Here is an 18,359-nt window from a genome sequence, read left to right as displayed (position 1 = left end):
TACCAATTTAGTAACACCACCTCCCCAAGTGGCATAGTCGGTCAACGTAATTAGGTTGACGCAGTGTTGGTGTAGAAACTGCATTGCTTACATAGACTGTTAGTGGCTTTCACAAGACATTCCACTGTGCCCCACACTGACAATACAGTCCATACAAGTGCTCCTGGTGAGGGTGCACAGCACTGACACAAGGAGGCAAGTGTGCACAGACGAGCAATTTAATAACTGTAGTGGCTGTATGCCCATGTAAGTTAGGTTGACAAAATTTTGTAGTGTAGACATGGCCTAAAATATGACAATGCCTATTTGGGACTTGGTTACAGTCTGGCATATATGTATCTTTAGGTTCTGTCCTGCTAACGCTTACTACTTTGTGTGTGACCGTGGGTAGGTTGCCTCGTCTCTGTGACCCAGTTCCCCCTTTTGCAAAGTCGGAATAATGATGTCACATTACACAACAGAATATGCATTGATGCAGACATTGCAATGAAATGAAGACAAGACATGCATGGAATTAAGCAGCAGGCTGAAACTTTTATTAAATTTTAACACAGGGGAGGGGAGCTAGCTGCCCATCACCCATACTCTCCAATACCAGGAATTTAATTGGTTCCAGTGCAGGGTTTACAGGGCTCCTTAGTATATTATTTATAATTCAGGGTAGGCTCTCCTTAGTCCACCCTCCATGAACTCAGCTCTCGGAATCCTAGCACACCATCCCTCATCCCCACAAGAGAGACAGAAGGTGCAGAAGGGTGAGGACCTCAGGCCGTGAAGGCCACAAGGTCTCATGCTATCCCATGAGTCCAACGCCTGCTGCCAAAATCCTGCATTGTACCTCTGTGGACTGTTCATATTATCCTTTTAACCACACTGGAAACTGGCCATGAACTGTAACAAACAACTCAACCCACCTACCTCAGTTAGGTACTAAGCACATTCCTACTTAAACCACTGTGGCTAGATGGTGCTGAGAGGAAGGCAAAAAATTCACTGGTCTTCTGCCAATTGGTCCATGGGAGAAAAAAAAATTCTTCCTGACCCCCCCCCCCCCAAACAGGCAGTCAGCTAGATCTGCAGCATCTGATGAAGTGAGCTGTAGCATGGAGTTAAGCAGCAGGCTGAAACTTTTATTAAATTTTAACACGGGGAGGGGAGCTACCTGCCCATCACCCATACTCTCCAATATCAGGAATTTAATTGGTTCCAGTGCAGGGGTTACAGGGCTCCTTAGTATTATTTGTAATTCAGAGTAGCTCTCCTTAGTCCACCCTCCAAAAACTCAGCTCTCGGAATCCTAGCACACCATCCCTCATCCCCACAAGAGAGACAGAGGGTGCAGAAGGGTGAGGCCCTCGGGCCGTGAAGGCCACAAGATCTGACCTCAATTCTTGAAGGCCACAAGGTCTCATGCTATCCCATGAGCCATTTTAATGTGACAGTGCCTATTTGGTGTGTGTTTTCACACCCCCTGAATGACTAAAGTTTTAGCACTGAAAGTGGCAGTGTAGACACAGCCTGAGTGTCTACATTAACTCTGAATTGCTTTATTTCTATTGCAGTAGTGCCTAGAGGCCTCAACTAGATCAGGGCCCTATTGTGCTTGGTGCTATATGAACGTGTAATAAATTACAGTTCCTGCCCCTTAAAGCTTTGTAGGCAGTTATAACGGTAGCATAACAGTAGGTAATTCTTGGGCTAGACCAGGTGTGGGATAAGAGGGTGCTTTTAGGAAATCTCTGTGCCTGTCATAGGAAAGCTTTTTACCCAGTGAATGAAAATGTTGAGATGGCTTGGCTACCTTACTGGTCATCCATCACACCAAGCCCTGGACTGATCAGCCCACATTGGGTTGTGGCCATGTTTCTAGCTGCCACACATGTGTGCTGTGATCAGTAGCATGTGCTGCTTATTTCCTACAGCTAGTAGGTTGAATTGAAATGAATTTTTAGCCTCCACCTTCATATGGAGGTGGTTTATGTATCATCTGGAGTAACTCACAATGGGATTAAATCAAGAAAGAGTTGAGGGGGGAGGAGGGAGTTAAACTGATTAATTGCAGTAACACAGTTTATAACTTCAAGCCCTTTGTTGCCTTCAGGATGGTGGTCGTTTGGCTTTCCTGTCACTGTGCTTACGCTGACATGTTTTGTATTAATCTTTCTCCTGGTTGCTAAACCTCCAGAACAAAGCAAACACCTCTGGAGTCAGTCTTAGGTTTGTTTAAGGAGTCAGAGTTGAAGTCACTGCTGTGATATGCATCCCTGCACCTGATATTCATTCCTGAAGGGCTGCCCCTCCCTATGAATAAGAGGAAATCTCTAGCCAGTTGTGTTAGACAAAGCCTTGCAGCTGCTGAGCCCAAGGGTGGGAGTGAGTCGCTTCCTCTAGCCACAGTAACCCTTTCTTCTCCCTGAGAGGGGTGAGCTGATTAATTTGTGTGTGGGGCGGGGGGTTTGAGGAGGAAGCTGTTGCTTTTTGAAGCTGACAGCTCCTGGGGGGCAGGGGGGGGGATTTAATCACTGGAAGGATTTTTTGGCTGCTGGTTAACCTCCTTATCTGCACTTCAGGCAGATGCTTTGCAAACCCCACCCTGCAATAACCAGAGCAGCCAGTCAGTCCCTAAAAGGCTCAGGTGGCTCCACAGCAATGCTCGCTAATGAATCTGAGGAGGGGGTGGTCCGTCTGTCTGTCTGGACCCCTCACAGCTGACTCACAGGAAGTGCTAAAAAAGCTTGGCACAGGGTGAGCAGCTCCAGGCTTCTGCCCCTCCCACTTTCCCTGCTTGTAGATTTCACAGGATCGTTTTAAAGAACAATGAAGTGGCTTTAAGTTTTAGGACTATCAAAACATTCACCTAGTCGTGTCCCTCTGACAGCCTGGAGGATGTGTTGCTTCAGACAATTATAGGTAGCTGTCAATCTTGCCCTTCTCCCCCCGCCCCCCCTTCCCCTCTTGTGGACTGCTTTGTCTGAAGACAGAGGGTGACCATGGTTCAGCGCTTTAGCCTCAGGAGGCAGCTATCAAAGGTGGGTTGTATCTGTAATTGTGATATGCATGACACTTATAGCTTCCTTTTCTGATTACAGATCAGTAAAATCTCTGCTTATACAGAGGTGGGTGAGTCTGTGTGGGAGACGCAGCCCTGCCTTTTGTTCTCTTCTCTTAGACAGACAAAGGTTTTTTAAGGCGGACTGCCCATTGGTAGGCACAGGTTTTGTTCCCTTTAGGCTGGAACTGGAGCTCTAGATTTGTGGGAGGCTGCAGCTTCCTCTCTCAACTTGAATTGCTGATGTGTTTGGGGTAGAGGGGGCTGTGGGAAAGAGGGAATTGAATTAACAGTTATGCCAGCATGTGGACATACATCAAATCAAAACATGATGGTTACTTAAACATGTGCTTTATGTCCGTTAGAGTTTCAGTAGTAGGGGTAGCCAGTAGGAGAGACCACAAAGTGTCCCAGGCATCCACCTGAAAACTTGTACTCCTCACTTTGAAGTATTAGGCAGGGCTTTCTGACTATGTTAATTAAGAACAAAGGAGATGTTAAGAGATTTTGCTGCTTAATAACTATATATGTGTGCCTCTTTGTTTTAAGAAGTGATTCTGGAGAAGTGAGTATTTAATCCATGTTTTGTAGATTTATCATAGAATAAATCCAATGGGTTTAATCTGAAAAACACTTAAGCCTGCTTCAGGAAAATCAACCCATGAATAAAATGAGGGTGTGCAGTGACCTTCAGGTGAGTATGCTGGTGCTTCAAGCCAGACATAGCAACCCCATTCTTTTCTTTCTAATCATATAGGTTATGCAGACTTCTCTCTGAAAAGAGATATTACCATAGTTAACCTTGTATTTAACATTTTTTTGACATTTGAAGCTCTTTTCTAAAGTCTGTATAAAGGGTTTTTAACTTAGAAAATGCTGTGATCAGCAGTTAAAATAGGTCAAAACTTGTTCTCTGCAGACAGTATGTTGGGAAAGGCTATGATGTTGCAATAAACTGTTATTCTTTGTCCCTTGGAGTTCATCAGCATCTGTAAAATACCGAACCATGGGCATTCCAAGTGGCCGTGAAAAGGAGAAACCTACATCTTTTCCCTTTAATTGTTCACATTGTTTCGTACTACGAACTGTGCCTTCAAACAAAGCAAATCTTCAGTGGCAATACACAAATTTAATTTCGCCCTAAAAAATGACTGTGTGGTTAATAATGAGCCTCGCATTTTAGTTGTGCTTAGACTGTTTTTGCCAGTTTGATCTCTGTTTTAAAAGCCATTCTGGCTAACTGAGCCAAACAGGGTGAATGGGATCATATTATTTAAACAGAGTTCAGCTTCTAGCCTAGGAAAACTGTTTATAGGGGTGTTAAACACATCTGGCCCTTTTCATGCTGGGTGGCTTAATAGTGTGTTAAACTGAATTAGTCTGAATTGTATCACACCTGTTTACAAAATGGTTCATGCAGTGTTCCTTTGCCCCAAGTGGGACCTGCCTACTCACATCATAGGTTTGTTAGGTTTGCTTGAAATTATAGTTAGATAAAGGAGCAATCAAAATGGATCTCACTCTTTCGTGATCTGGACTGGGACTCTGGAGAGCTGGGTTCTGTTCCTGGTTCTGCTAATGGCCTGCTGGGTGGCCTTGAGCAAGTCACTTACCTTTTTTCTGTGCCTCAGTTTCCCCCATCTGCAAGGATGGGGAAGATACCCTTTGTAATTCACTTTGAGATCTGCTAAGTGCTATATAAAAGCTAGGTGTTATTTACTATGAGCAGATTTCGCAGCAGAATGACTGAAGCTGGAATGTATAGATCAAATAAAAGAATAGTTTTACAATCCATTCATACTAAGATCTCAAAGCTTTACATGGCAGTTTAACCTTAATGTATGTAAAGTAGGCAAAGTGATATAGGTATTGGCTCACCCATCATTGACAGGCAGTCACCTCTTGGATTAAATGTGACATGTTAAATGGGTGTATAGTGATGTCATGTACTCTTAAAGTCATGAAGTAAAGATAATCTCCAGATGAATCTGAAGGAGAGGAATTTAAATTGGGAGAATGGAATGACACAGAATTATGATTTACAAATGCTGAGAAATTGTCACCACTGAATATAAAACTAGAAAGGGGAATCTAGAGCCACAGAAAGGGAGAAAAGGTGGCCTTTTGACACAGCACCAAGAGTCAAAGAGCTGGTTTCAATTTCCAACTTTACCACACATGTCCTGCATGACCTTTGGGCAAGTCACTTAATCTCTCTGGGCCTCCATTCCTAATCTGTAAAATGGGGATAAAACTCCTTCCCTTTCTCAATTAGGTTAACTAATGGTTACGAGGTGCTCGGATACTATACTTATCAGAGCCATACAGTACATAATGTTGTATTGAGCTATGAAATGTCCACTCCACAAGAAAAAGGTTTTACCAGAAGAAATCAGTTTTGTTACTAATTCCTTTGAGTTGCATTTGTCATGCACTTTAAAAGACCAAATATTAGTGTCTTTTTAGGAGGTGCATATTGATACTTGTGTGTAACTGCCTGTTCTTTGCATCTTTCTGCCAATGTGAGTGTCCGTATATGGAATTTTGGACATTCTAGGAAGTCTCCTGTGGTAGAAACTGTGGCCTTAGTATATTGACCTTTCACTGTAAAACCTTAAAAAGGCAAAGCACTTAGTGGCGTGTGAATTTGTTTCAATAAATAGGTGAGCATGCCAAATTCCAGTTATGCACTTGGTTTTGGATAAACCGTATCTTAATTTTTGTCTTATAGTGTGGAATGCTCCAAAAACAATATTTTCTTTAAGCCTTTTCAAGTATGTTAATTTCCATCTCTGCCCTCCATTTCTTTATTCTTTGAAAACCCCTAAACGGCTAAGAATTACTGTCAGCCCAATAGCAAAATCTCAAGAAGTGCTCCTGATGCCTTGTTTGTAGTGTGGGAATTCCTTCACTCTTGGAATGATGGAGCACAACTGTATCCCCCTTTATGTGGCTTGACTTTGTCCATATGTTTAAGCCCAGGTTGTGAAAGCAATATAATGGAAATAAATGGAACCGTGTTCAAGGAAACATCTTCCAAATAAAAAAAATGCCATTTCATTTTATGTATACGTTTTAGGTCTGCTTGTGAAGAAAAAGATTGAGGGCTTGTCTGCACTACAAAATTAGGTCGACTTAACTTAGGGCACGTCTAGGCTGGCAAAGTTACAGCGCCGAAGGAAAACTGCTGTTGTGTGTTCATACTGACAGCTGCCTGTGCAATAGCATGTTCACACTTGCCGTGCTGTTCGGAGCAGTGCACTCTGGGCAGCTATCCCACAGAGCATCTCTTTCTCTTTCGTCACTAAGACTTGCGGGAAGGCGGAAGGGGTTGCGGGGCATCCTGGGTCTTGTCCCAATACCCTGTGATGCATTGCTCGCATCCCAGCAATCCCTGTGCTTCCATCCGCATTTGGCGCCATCTTTCAACTGTTTGTGTACTGCGCACCCTGCCCTGCCTCTTTCGGGCTGCAGGAATGGATCCCAAGCTGTCGACAAGAATGCTGCTCACACTGACCAATACATCACGAGTGGCAGTGGAGTTATTCCTTAAACTACAAGGTCAAGAGGAATGTGACGTTGATCTTGCCACATGTAGTAGCTATGACAAGAGTTTGCTTGTGGCATTCATGGAGGTGCTGACTACACTGGGATGCGGCTTTTGGGCATGGGAAACAAGCACTGAATGGTGGGATCACTTTGTGATGCATGTCTAGGATGATGAGCAGTGGCTGCAGAACTTTCTCTGTGAAAGCAATATAATATTTTTCTCATGAGGAAAGCCACATTCATGGGACACTGTGATGAGCTTGCCCCAGCCCTGCACCGCAAGGACACGAGAATGAGAGCTGCCCTGCCATTGGAGAAGCACGTGGCGATTGCGCCATGGAAGCTGGCTACTCCAGACGGCTACCAATCGGTCACTAACCAGTTCGAAGTGGGAAAGTCTACCTTTGGACTCGTGTTGATGGAAGTGTGCAGGACCATTAATCACATCCTGCTCCGAAAGACAATGTGACATTGTGGATGGCTTTGCACAAATGGGCTTCCCAAACTGCGGAGGGGCAATCAATGGCACGCATATTCCAATTCTGGCACCAGACCATCTAGTCACTGAGTACATTATTAATCACAAGGGGTTTTTCTCAATGGTTCTCCAGGTGCTTGTGGATCACCAGGGGTGTTCCACAGACATTAACGCAGGCTGGTCTGGAAAGGTGCATGATGCATGCATCTTTCGGAACACTGGCCTGTTCAAGAACCTGCAAGCAGGCACTTTCTTCCCGGACCAGAAAATCACTGTAGGGGAAGTTGAAATGCCCACTGTGATCCTGGGAGACCCCGCCTACCTCTTAAGGCCCTGGCTCATGAAGCCATACATGGGGAAACTTGACAGCAGCAAGGAGCGGTTCAACAACAGGCTAACCAAGTACATTGTGTGGACTGTGGAGTGTGCATTTGGCCATTTAAAAGCCCGCTGGCGATGCCTATATGGGAAGCTGGACATAGCCGATGACCATAATCCTGTGCTTATAGCCGAGTGCTGTAGGCTCCATAATATTTGTGAAGGGAAAGGTGAAAGCTTCACTCAGGGCTGGACCGCAGAGGCTCAGCGCCTGGAGGCTGAGTTTGAACAGCCAGAGACCAGAGCTATTAGAGGGACACAGCGCGGGGTCATAAGGATCAGGGATGCTTTGAGGCAGCAATTTGAAGCTGAAAGCCACTAATATTTGTTGCTATGCTTGGGATTGCGGTGCTTGTAATGCTAGGATTGGTGCATATGATGCATTCCACAGTGAAGAAACCTAATTGTATGTTGCTTTGCAGTGCTCTTTGCTTTCACTTAATAGAATAAAGATCGCTTTCAAACAAACACAATTATTTTATAGAATGACAACAACCAGAGGAGAGAGTCAAATGAAAAAAATCATCAGCGGGGCGGGTGATGGGGGAAGGGAAGGTCTCGAGGAGGAGGGGTCCCGAGACTGCTACAGATTTGTGTATGTCCAGGGATCATACCCAACTTTCTCCTATGATGAGTATGATGCAGTGGGTGCTGTACTTCAGCAGGGCCAAACTGCAGATGAATGGGTGTTGAGTGCAGTGGGTAGTGGGAGTCCACACTGCTGGACTGTGAGGAGGCAGGAGTGGAATGCTGCGGGTAGAGAGTGGAGCCAGGAGGCTGATAAGTGTGTTGGCTGTGTGTGGGAGGGTGCATGGGAAATAATTTTGCGGCTGTGAGGGCGGCGCGGAACTGCTCGGTTTGAAGGGCTAGTATTGCCTGAGCATGTCCGCTTGGCGCTCCATACCTGTTAAGAGCCACTCCGTGGCTTCTTCCTGGTGTGCTGCGTTCTCCTTTCGGTCCCTCTTCTCTCTGTCCTGCCACTCCTTCCATTCTTTTTTCTCGGCTGTGGAGTGCATCATAACCTCATGCATAAAGTCCTCCTCAGTTCTTCTTGGACGCTTTCTAATTCTGCGCAGCCGTTCTGCCACCAATAACAGAGGGACGCTGTGCTCCCAACGTCATCTCTGTAAAGTTTAAATGCAACATTTTACAGAAGCAGTATTGTTTGCAACACATACAACACTCAGATTTCAGAGTAACAGCCGTGTTAGTCTGTATTCGCAAAAAGAAAAGGAGTACTTGTGGCACCTTAGAGACTAACCAATTTATTTGAGCATGAGCTTTCGTGAGCTACAGCTCACTTCATCGGATGCATACCGTGGAAACTGCAGCAGACTTTATATATACACAGAGAATATGAAACAATACCTCCTCCCACCCCACTCTCCTGCTGGTAATAGCTTATCTAAAGTGATCATCAGGTGGGCCATTTCCAGCACAAATCCAGGTTTTCTGGGCGAGAGAACCTGGATTTGTGCTGGAAATGGCCCACCTGATGATCACTTTAGATAAGCTATTACCAGCAGGACAGTGGGGTGGGAGGAGGTATTGTTTCATATTCTCTGTGTATATATAAAGTCTGCTGCAGTTTCCACGGTATGCATCCGATGAAGTGAGCTGTAGCTCACGAAAGCTCATGCTCAAATAAATTGGTTAGTCTCTAAGGTGCCACAAGTACTCCTTTTCTACATACAACACTGTTTCATTGCTTTAAAACAGTCAGTACTCGCACACCTTTCACTAACTGGCTGACCCCAGGCAAGCACACATGAGGCTCAAGACCCCCGCAATGGTGAGTAGCCGCAGGGGCAGGGTAAATCACTGTTCCAGGACCCTGCTGAACAGTGGGCACATGGCTCTTGGGCACATGGGGAGAGCCAGTACTGTTGGGTGGGCCTGATAATCATTCCTGTCCCCGCCACTTTCCACAGGAGGTGATCGTTATGGAAGATATCTCGCTGCTGAGGGTGAGCAAGGAATCAAGGGAGAGTCTTCTCCAAGCCTGCAGCTTCCGCCCTGGCACCTATTTGGCTAGCCTGTGTGCAGCAATGGTTTCCCTTCTTGTCGTCCGCCGCCTCCCTCCCCTGTGACGGCACAGTGGCGCAGGAAAGTTACCGTTAATGGGGCAGGAAACAAAACAGTTCTGCCGAGGAACCTGTGGAAGCAGATGGCCCAGTATCTCCACGAGAGTGTTCTGGAGATCTCTGAGGGAGATTCCCGTGAAGTGAGGGAGTGTACCAACAGCCTGTTCCGCTGCTTAGACTGGGCATGAGGTGAGGACAAGCCTGCTTTCTGCAGCCCTCCTGCCCCCAACAACTCGCTTCAGCAATTCCCAAAATCAGATCCACTTATCAGGGGCCTCCTCTGCTGTTTGCGCTTCGCCAAGCTCCGACTGCTGTGACTGGCTAGACTCCTCTGGGGTAGAGCTCCTGACTGCATGCATCTCTGGCCTCAGTCATCCTCTGCCTCTGGGTCCCCCTCCCCCTCTTCATCCAAGATTGCCTCCTCCTGGCTCAGTCCACTCTTAACTGTCACGCAAGCCAACAAAGTATCCACAGGGTCCTTTGCCGTTGAGGTGGGGTCGCCACCGAGTATCGTGTCCAGCTCTTTGTAGAACCGGCAGCTCATGGACACAGCACTGGAGTGGCAGTTTGCCTCCCGTGCCTTGTGGTAGGCCTTCCGCAACTCCTTCACTTTGACCCTACACTGCAGTGTGTCCCGGTCATGGCCCCTTTCTGTCATGCATCATGAAATCTGTCCATAGGTATAATTCCGACAGCTGGAGCATAGCTGGGACTGGACAGCCTCCTCTCCTCAAATACTGATAAGGTCCAATAGCTTGGCATTGCTCCAAGCAGGGGATCACCTGGTGCATGGAGCAGGCATGGCCACCTGGAAAGATGCACTGAGACCACTGCACGCATCACCAAGCAAACAGGAAGGGGATTTTCAAATTTGCAAAGGAGTGTACAGGGTGGGGCTCACGGTTGGTCATCTGGGGGCAGGGCAGTAGCATTTAAACTGATGGCCAGAGAGGCGAGAACAGGCATTGTGGGACACCTCCCGGAGGCCAATCACAGTGCAGTAATCACCACGGTGTCTACACTGGCACTGTAGCCCCAGCGCAGAACACTCTACTCCTCTTGTCAGGGTGTGTTGTTTTTTTTAAAAGAGCGCTGCATCTGCACATTTTCTGCACACTCAGTGGCTTGGCAGCGTGTACACCTCGGGAGTTACAGCGCTCAAAGCTGCTTTACTGCGCACAAACTTGCCAGTGTAGATAGGGCCTAAGGCTGACCTACAGCCACCACAGTAATTCAGTCAGCTGTTGGTGTCCACACTACCCCCATCTGCTGGTGAACTGTGTCCTCACCAGGAGTGCTTGCACTGACTGAAGTGGGGCATTGTGGGGCACTGACAGCTGAGTGTGGGGTGACAGCACCAGCTGTGAGCCCCACAGGGGCTCAGTTTTGCAGCACAGAATTGATCAGCAGTGAAATTGACATTCTTTTCAATTTCACACTGCTATTGTCTCCACTCAGAGCACACACACTCTGATAGCTCTAGGAGCACTCTGGGGAGCTGGGAGCCCAGGCTCTCAGGGTCTGACGGCTGGGCTTGGAGTGGGGAGCCCAGGCAGCAGCTCGGCTGGGACCGGGTAGCTGGGAGCCTGGCGGGCAGCAGGGCTCACAGTGTGGAGACAGGAGCCTGGGCAGCAACCTGCTAAGAGTGCGGGGGGGCAACTGGTCTCTAGCTGGAGCCCCCACATCTAATCCGGGATGTGACAGCCCGAACTGTGAGACAGGTGCAGGGTTCCTACCAGGGAACCTACCAGCCTTTCTTGTCATTTCAGGGCTCCAGTAGGGAGCTGTGAAGTTGACAAGCTAAAATTTGTCAGCCCATGTAAGTAAGGCAGCATCTACACGGACACTGCGTTGCCCTAACTATGTCGACATAAGCCCTACACCTCTTATGGAGGTGGAGTTATGTCTGCGTAGGACATCAGCGGGAGCAAGGCTGTAGTGTAGACACTAACATAGTTAGGTTTCAGAGTAGCAGCCGCGTTAGTCGTATTCGCAAAAAGAAAAGGAGTACTTGTGGCACCTTAGAGACTAACAAATTTATTTGAGCGTAAGCTTTCATGAGCTACAGCTCACTTCATCGGATGCATTCAGTGGTGCATCCGATGAAATGAGCTGTAGCTCACGAAAGCTTACGCTCAAATAAATTTTAGTCTCTAAGGTGCCACAAGTACTCAACATAGGTTGACGTCAACGTGACCAAGCCTTAGATATGCCAAACGCAGCTTTTCTATGTAACTGCACTTTGAGTAAGTGAAGGACATTACTAATTTTATGTCTGATTTAGACCCTTCGTTGAAGTGGAATGGTATTGAGTGAGTTTAACCAGAATGTTGCAAAGTCTTGGAATGGCCCTTCATTTTTGAGGCACTTCTTGTGGACAAACAGACCTCTTAAAAAGTGGCCTATCACTACTTTGCCCTGAAGCAGCGAGTGGGTTATCAACATCTGAGTTTTTTCCTTCTTGCTCATGTGGACCAAGTTTTACTTGGGGGACTGGAACCTAAACTGATCGTGGCAAAATAGAGGTTGGGATCATACTATGATAAAACTGTAAGATGTCATGCTTAGTCACTGAAGGCAGGAATATTATAGCTGTAGCATTGAAGTGCATGAATTTGCTATTTTGCTCCTAATGTGGAGTTTTACATTCCTACTTTCCCATTTCCATAAGCAGGTTTTTTTCCCCTGCCGTGCTTATTCAGAGCTGCTTTCTCCACCTTATACTCCTTTCTACCTCATTGAGTTTGACTCTGGACAGGTAAGGCAGGTCCAGTGACAGTCAGTTTTATGCCAGTTGTCCACTGATCATTTCCTTCATTCTGGTTGCTACTGATCTTTTATTAAACTAGAGCATTTGAGGGGACTCTTTCAACACTCATCTCAGCCCTAATGGAATATTGTGCAGAGGAATGTAATCTAAACCTGGGGATTCCTGTAATTTTAATTTCCTCGATACAAACAGATATTCACTAGCATACAATATTGATTATTTAAGGAAACCCAGTGATTTTACACCATGAAGGTGGGAGGCATTGTCAATGCAGAGGAGGAATGGAATATTTTATAGGAAGATCTGGATGACCTGGAAGTCTGAAGTGACAGATATGGGATGAAATTCAGTAGTACGAAATGCAAGGTCCTGTACTTAAGGTCCAGTAATAATTTCTGCTATTAGCTGGGATCTTCAGTTGGAAGTGACAGAGAAGGAGAGAGACCTGGGTGTGTGGGTCGATCACAGGATGACTGAGCCACTCAGATGTGATTCTAAGGGGTATCAGGTGAGGCATTTCCAATAGAGTTAGAGAAGTATTAATGCTATTGTACAAGGTACTGTAAGACCTCCTTTGGAACACAGTGTACAATTCTGGTCACCCAAGTTCAAAAATGATTAATCCAAACTGGAACAGGTGAAGAGAAGAGCTACTAGGATGATGAGAGGAATGGGGGACCTATCTTATGAGAGAAGACTGGAAGAGCTTGGTTTGTTTAGTCTAGCAAAAAGAAGGCTGAGCGGGGATGTGATTGCTCTTCATAAATACATTAGGGGGATAATTATCATAGAGGGTGAAAAACTACTTAAACTAATGGACAATATGGGCACAAGAACAACTGGATTTAAACTGGCCATGAACAAATTCAGGCTGGAAATTAGAAGGTTTCTAACCATGAGAGGGATGAGGTTCTGAAATAACTTCCCATTCGGAGTTGTGGAGGTAAAAAACCGAATTGGTTTTTAGAGAGAACTGGACACATTTGAGTGTGATTGTATAATGGGGTTGCTTGTAATGGTAGGAGGCAGGGCTCAGCAGCTCTGGGCTCACTTTTGGCTTATGTTTTATGTTCCTAAAAGTTCATGCTTCAAGGTTTCAGCTGGACACCATCAGGGGGTCAGGAATGGATTCCCCTCCCTCCACCACTGTATTCTGTGTTTATCTCCTTGTCCTTCTTCTGAAGCATCAGGGATGGCCATGGCTAGAGATAGGACATTGGATGAGGAGGGTTAGGCCTTTGAGTGACACTGAGCAGTTTGTCTCAGTTGCTTGGCTGACTAACTCTTGCTTACATGCTCAGGAATTAACTGATCACCATATGTGGTGCTGGGAAGGAATTTTCCCCCAGTCAGATTGGCAGTGACTTTTGGATTTTTCTCCCTGCCTCTGCAGCATATGAGTGAAGGTCACTTGCCAGGATTATCTGGGTATATCTCACTTCGTTGTCATTGCAGGGGCGTTGGGCACTGGTATACTTCCTTCCATCCTGTTCTCTGCCTGTGGCACATAAGTCTAGTCTGCTGTGGGCTGTAGTACTTTGGTCTAATTTTGGTTGTTGGGTTTAGTGTGTCGTGCTGGGTGGTGGTGGTGGCCTGTGATATATAGGAGGTCAGACCAGATGATCTAGTGGTCCCTTCTGGCCTTAAACTCTGACAACTACAAGCCTGAAATTGGAATCCCTAACCAAAATATGTTCTAAGGTAGACATCATGATTCTTAAAGAGCCAGGAATCCTTTTGCATAGGGGAAAAGGGAAATCAGTCCTTTTTCAAATTGCCAGAGTCAAGGACTTGAACTCTTCACGTCTGTCTGCTTGTGGCTTGAAGAGTTTGTAGTGTGAAAATAAATCCAGCTCACTCATTTTTCATCAATGGAATAGTCTCCCAGTAAGTTAATGGTAGAGTGGCTGCATTCCCCAGGGTTCAGGAGCCAGGGCTCATGTGGCTGTGTTCCATCTGTCAGTGCTATATCATGACAGCAAGCTTGGATGTGATCTCTGATTTAAGAAAGCACTTACTTATACAGAATCCATTTTTTAAAAAAATTGGTACTGCTTGGCTTTTAAGATGAATCTGTTCCTGGATGAAGGAGGCTCATTTTTCCAGTGGCGTGATTCATTGACAAGCCACCCTGCCCTCCCTCCCTGTCCCCCGCCCACGTGTGCGTGCGTGCACACACAAGCACATTGTAAAAAGCTGGTACTGCCAGCTGGCCCGGCAAGGCAGATACTCCGGTAGTATTTAATACCCAAACCATAAATTACATTCAGGTGAGGTATGATCACACTCAACATTTTCATGTGTCAAATGGCTGGAAGAGAGATACTTCTGTTTATTTTGACATGCTGGATTTTGTGTTATAGCATCAAACTTGAAAATAAATAAATATCATTCCAACTGAAGCAGCATCTTTGCTAGGGGAAAGCGTGGCAAAAAATTTCCCGTTATTTGTCCACTCACGTTAATGATGGTGGAAGCCCTAGTGGAGACAGATCCATCAGCTATTACCACCTTTTTCAGCATCATGTCAGATAACACTATTAACTGCATTAACACTATCTAATATCTAAGACATCAGTTGATGACTGGACAAAACACTGATCTAAACAGTTTTGGCAGGTGATGGGATACAAATGCTGATGCTCACAATGGTGGAGCTAAACTAGTGTAGTCGTGGCTATTGAGACTGGGAATAATTTCCATTGCATACTCTTGCTCCCAGGAATGTCTAGTGTTAATAACAAATTCAGCTCCTGAAAGGAAACTAGTATCCTCTCCATCCAATTAAAGGAGCAAGATTGACAAGTTTTGAAACATTGAGACAGGAAAGAACTCCCAATACCGATGGCAGAGTCTTGGATGGAATGATGGTGCAGAAATAAAATAGGCCCTGATGAACTCGGAGGAGCGCTGCCTCCCCTGCTCCATGATGCAGGTATTTAGTGGTTAGAGGCAGGAATATATCAGTCTCTGCATGTCTCTAAGAAAAACTTTAGATAATCCAAAGAAACCCCATTGCACATTTACATACCAGCTGGAGGTCTGGTAAATTGTATATGATGATTCATTGCCAAAGAGACTTATAACCTTAATGGATATAAACACATTCCTCTTGTAGTCTGTATTTTAAACTAATGCATTTTTGTAGTGATATTTTGCTGCTCATGGTTGTTTACTTTGTAGAATATAATCATACATTGTAACAGATGCCTGTGGGGAGGGTGGATAGTAATAACAATTTGAATTTCCCCTCAGCAGTGATCAAAGGAAGTATTAAAAAGGGGTGCTGGAACAGGTTTTTGTAGCGGGGGTACTGAGAGGCATTGAACCAATCTGTAACCCTGTATATTACGGAAACCACTTCAAGCCATTGGGTGCAGCACCTATGAACAAAGACCACCTTATGATATAACTGGTTTGCCTTTTTCCCCAGCTTGTTTCCAAACTCTGCAGATGGGAAAGATTTTGATCTTAGTTGGCTGTTTGTTACCTTTTCTTTTTGCGGGATGGCTGTTCAGGATAACATACACACACACTGTCCTGTTTCAGAAAGGATGGGAAAAATCTTTGAGGGAAAGGATAACAAAGCCCAATTCTTGATTTTTAAAAAAACAAAAAAAGGAACAACTCATGGGGTACAGGGGAGAAAGGACTTGATTAAAATTTGTCTATAGGACTTACCTGACACCCAGTTTTAGTTAGCATTGACCAGTAGTTTAGATAAGGGGCATGATTAGAATTGTGAGAATCTTCTAAATAATTCTGGTCACAGGTGTGTTTGTGCTTTTGTAAAAGGTGCTTGCTGGTTAGCAGACAAAGCACTTTCCAAAGCTTCAGCTGTGAGAAACTGTGTAGTTCAGGGAAATGGTGATAGGATCCAGAACCTCTGACCCTCTACATCAGCAGTTCAGATATGGCCCAGTTTTTTTTAAAGTAATCGTCTGAAGACTGGTGTTTGTCCTTGAAATGCGTTGATAGTCTCAGTCTCGTTCCTCATAGATAAATGGTCATATCTTTAAAAACAAACGGGGGAAAAAAATCCTACCATAATTGATGCCCCTCTAGCAGAGTGGTCAGTATCTGAATCAACCATAAAACCTTAAGTAATCCTTTCACACACACCCCAGAGCGTCTCCCTGCAGGTTATATTTATATTGGCAGGGCACTGGGGACACTCCTGGACAGTGCCTTTTCTGTCCGTTGCATAGGATTTGTCTCCAGGGCTATCAATGGAAGATACTTTGTCAGCACTAAATTCACTTATTTTAAGACCAAGAAATATCCAGTATAGGCACTTTTACTGTGGAAATACTTCCATGCCTTGGCCTCAGGTGTCTTATGCCTTTAGGGTCCTAGGAAAAATGTGCAGTCTGTGATCCTCTCTTTCATCCTCTTCATACATACATCTGTTCTTAGACACCCAAAGGAAATCTCCAGTTTTTCAGTAAGCAAGTTCACTGATGTGAACCATCATAAGTAGGTTAGCATCAAATAAACTGCTTCTGGGAAAATAATGAATTAAAAAGTTTCCCTTGCATAACCAAACATAGAGTAAATAATAAGGCAGCACATAAAACTGCTATGCACGTTGACAGACCAAAGGAAACCTTTAAAATGTTAGAAGATCCTCTGCAAGCCTTTCTGCCAGATGACTTGAAGATACCATCTATACTGGGGCATCTGATGAAGTGAGCTGTAGCTCACGAAAGCTTATGCTCAAATAAATTGGTTAGTCTCTAAGGTGCCACTGGTACTCCTTTCCTTTTTACTGAGGAAGGTGATGTTCCTCTGCTGCAAGTAACTACTGGACTGTAGATTGTAAGGTATGTGACTGTTTGAGAACACAGTAGTATAGCCCCTGAATTACAGAGCTCACGACAAATCTGCATGGTAGCATCTTTCTTTGAATCAGTATTTGGCTAAAAAGTGAAATTCTTATCCACAGCTATCTCTTTTCTGTCCCCTCCCTAAATAAAACCTGTGGGGAAAAGCAAATAAATCAGACAACGGGCAGACTGTGCACTAAGAGCTGAACTGAAAACCTAATCTGAGTAAGACAACTATATGCAATTGCACACATTCTTCCTGGGTCCTTGCTGGGCCAGAATGTTTCTTGGCAAGTGTTTGCACTCTTCTGATTCTTATATATTTTTTTAATTTGATTTGTTGGAATAGCAGCTATTTTCCTGACCACCGAGGCAGATGTAGCTGTCAATCTTGTCCCATCAACTCTTCAAAGTTTATAGAACATAGAACATCTTTTCTATGTGCTGTAATTGTTGATCTGCTATTTGTTTTAAACTATACAGCAGTGGTGAGGTTTGTGGTGGGAGGGAGGATACAAATGTGTCCCATGACAAAGACCTGAATTTGGTGGAGCTCTATTGGTTAAGTTACCTGAAAGACATTACTTTATTCTAGTTTTCATCTTCTCTGCAGTTCCATAGCTTTTTTTTTTGTGGTTATAAAAATGGTTTCATCTGAACAGCTGGTTTAGCTTTTACAATAAGTAAAATGTTCAGAAAGCACTGATACTTAATTACTACAAATCTTCCCCTCTTTCCAATTTTAAGAGCGGGAAGCAGTCAGAGTTTCTAGGCTCCAAATTAAAGTCCCTGTAAATAAAGTTCATGATAGGATACAGATTTGAAAGTAATCATTTCAGAATCATTTTGTTACCAAGAGATAATTAAAACAATGGGAGCTCTTGTTACTCTGAGGTAAATAAACTTGAATGCACAGTTTGAGGCAGACATTTCAATCATTTGAGAACTTGTTCTCTAAACATAGACATTCATTTTACTTCCAGGCACAAGCTGAGAAGCTAAACCATTCGTTGTGCTAACATGAAAACTACGGTAATAAAGTTCCATACAGTCATTTAAGGACTAATCTAAAGCCCATTGAAAGCAATGGGAGCGTTTCTCATAATTTCAATGGCCATTGGATCAGGAATTGAGATTACAAACATTTTGGATGTTTTTGCCATTTATTTGAATTGTGAGGCTTTGGGGATCTATAAAGTTAATGGAGAAATTTGATAAAGAAATG

At 44.7% G+C, this 18,359-nt stretch overlaps 1 protein-coding gene across 6 annotated transcripts in view; it reads left to right on the top strand.

Annotated features, from left to right (window-relative positions):
• Window positions 1-18,359, top strand: part of TMCC1 (transmembrane and coiled-coil domain family 1) — a 207,871-nt gene that overhangs the window by 84,573 nt on the left and 104,939 nt on the right. Inside the window, exon 1 of one of the 6 annotated variants that reach the window (XM_075130292.1) lies at window positions 2,723-3,029. The exons of the other annotated variants lie outside the window; for them this stretch is intronic. Coding sequence (XP_074986393.1) covers window positions 2,991-3,029 — 39 coding nt within the window. The 5' untranslated portion in view covers window positions 2,723-2,990. Of the gene's footprint in view, window positions 1-2,722; window positions 3,030-18,359 lie in introns of those variants that run through there. 6 annotated transcript variants of the gene reach the window in all.

This window comes from Caretta caretta, chromosome 7, assembly GCF_965140235.1.
Source record: "Caretta caretta isolate rCarCar2 chromosome 7, rCarCar1.hap1, whole genome shotgun sequence".
Taxonomy (NCBI): domain Eukaryota; kingdom Metazoa; phylum Chordata; order Testudines; family Cheloniidae; genus Caretta; species Caretta caretta.
Note: the sequence above shows the minus strand (reverse complement) of the source record. Positions and strands in the feature narration are given on the sequence as shown.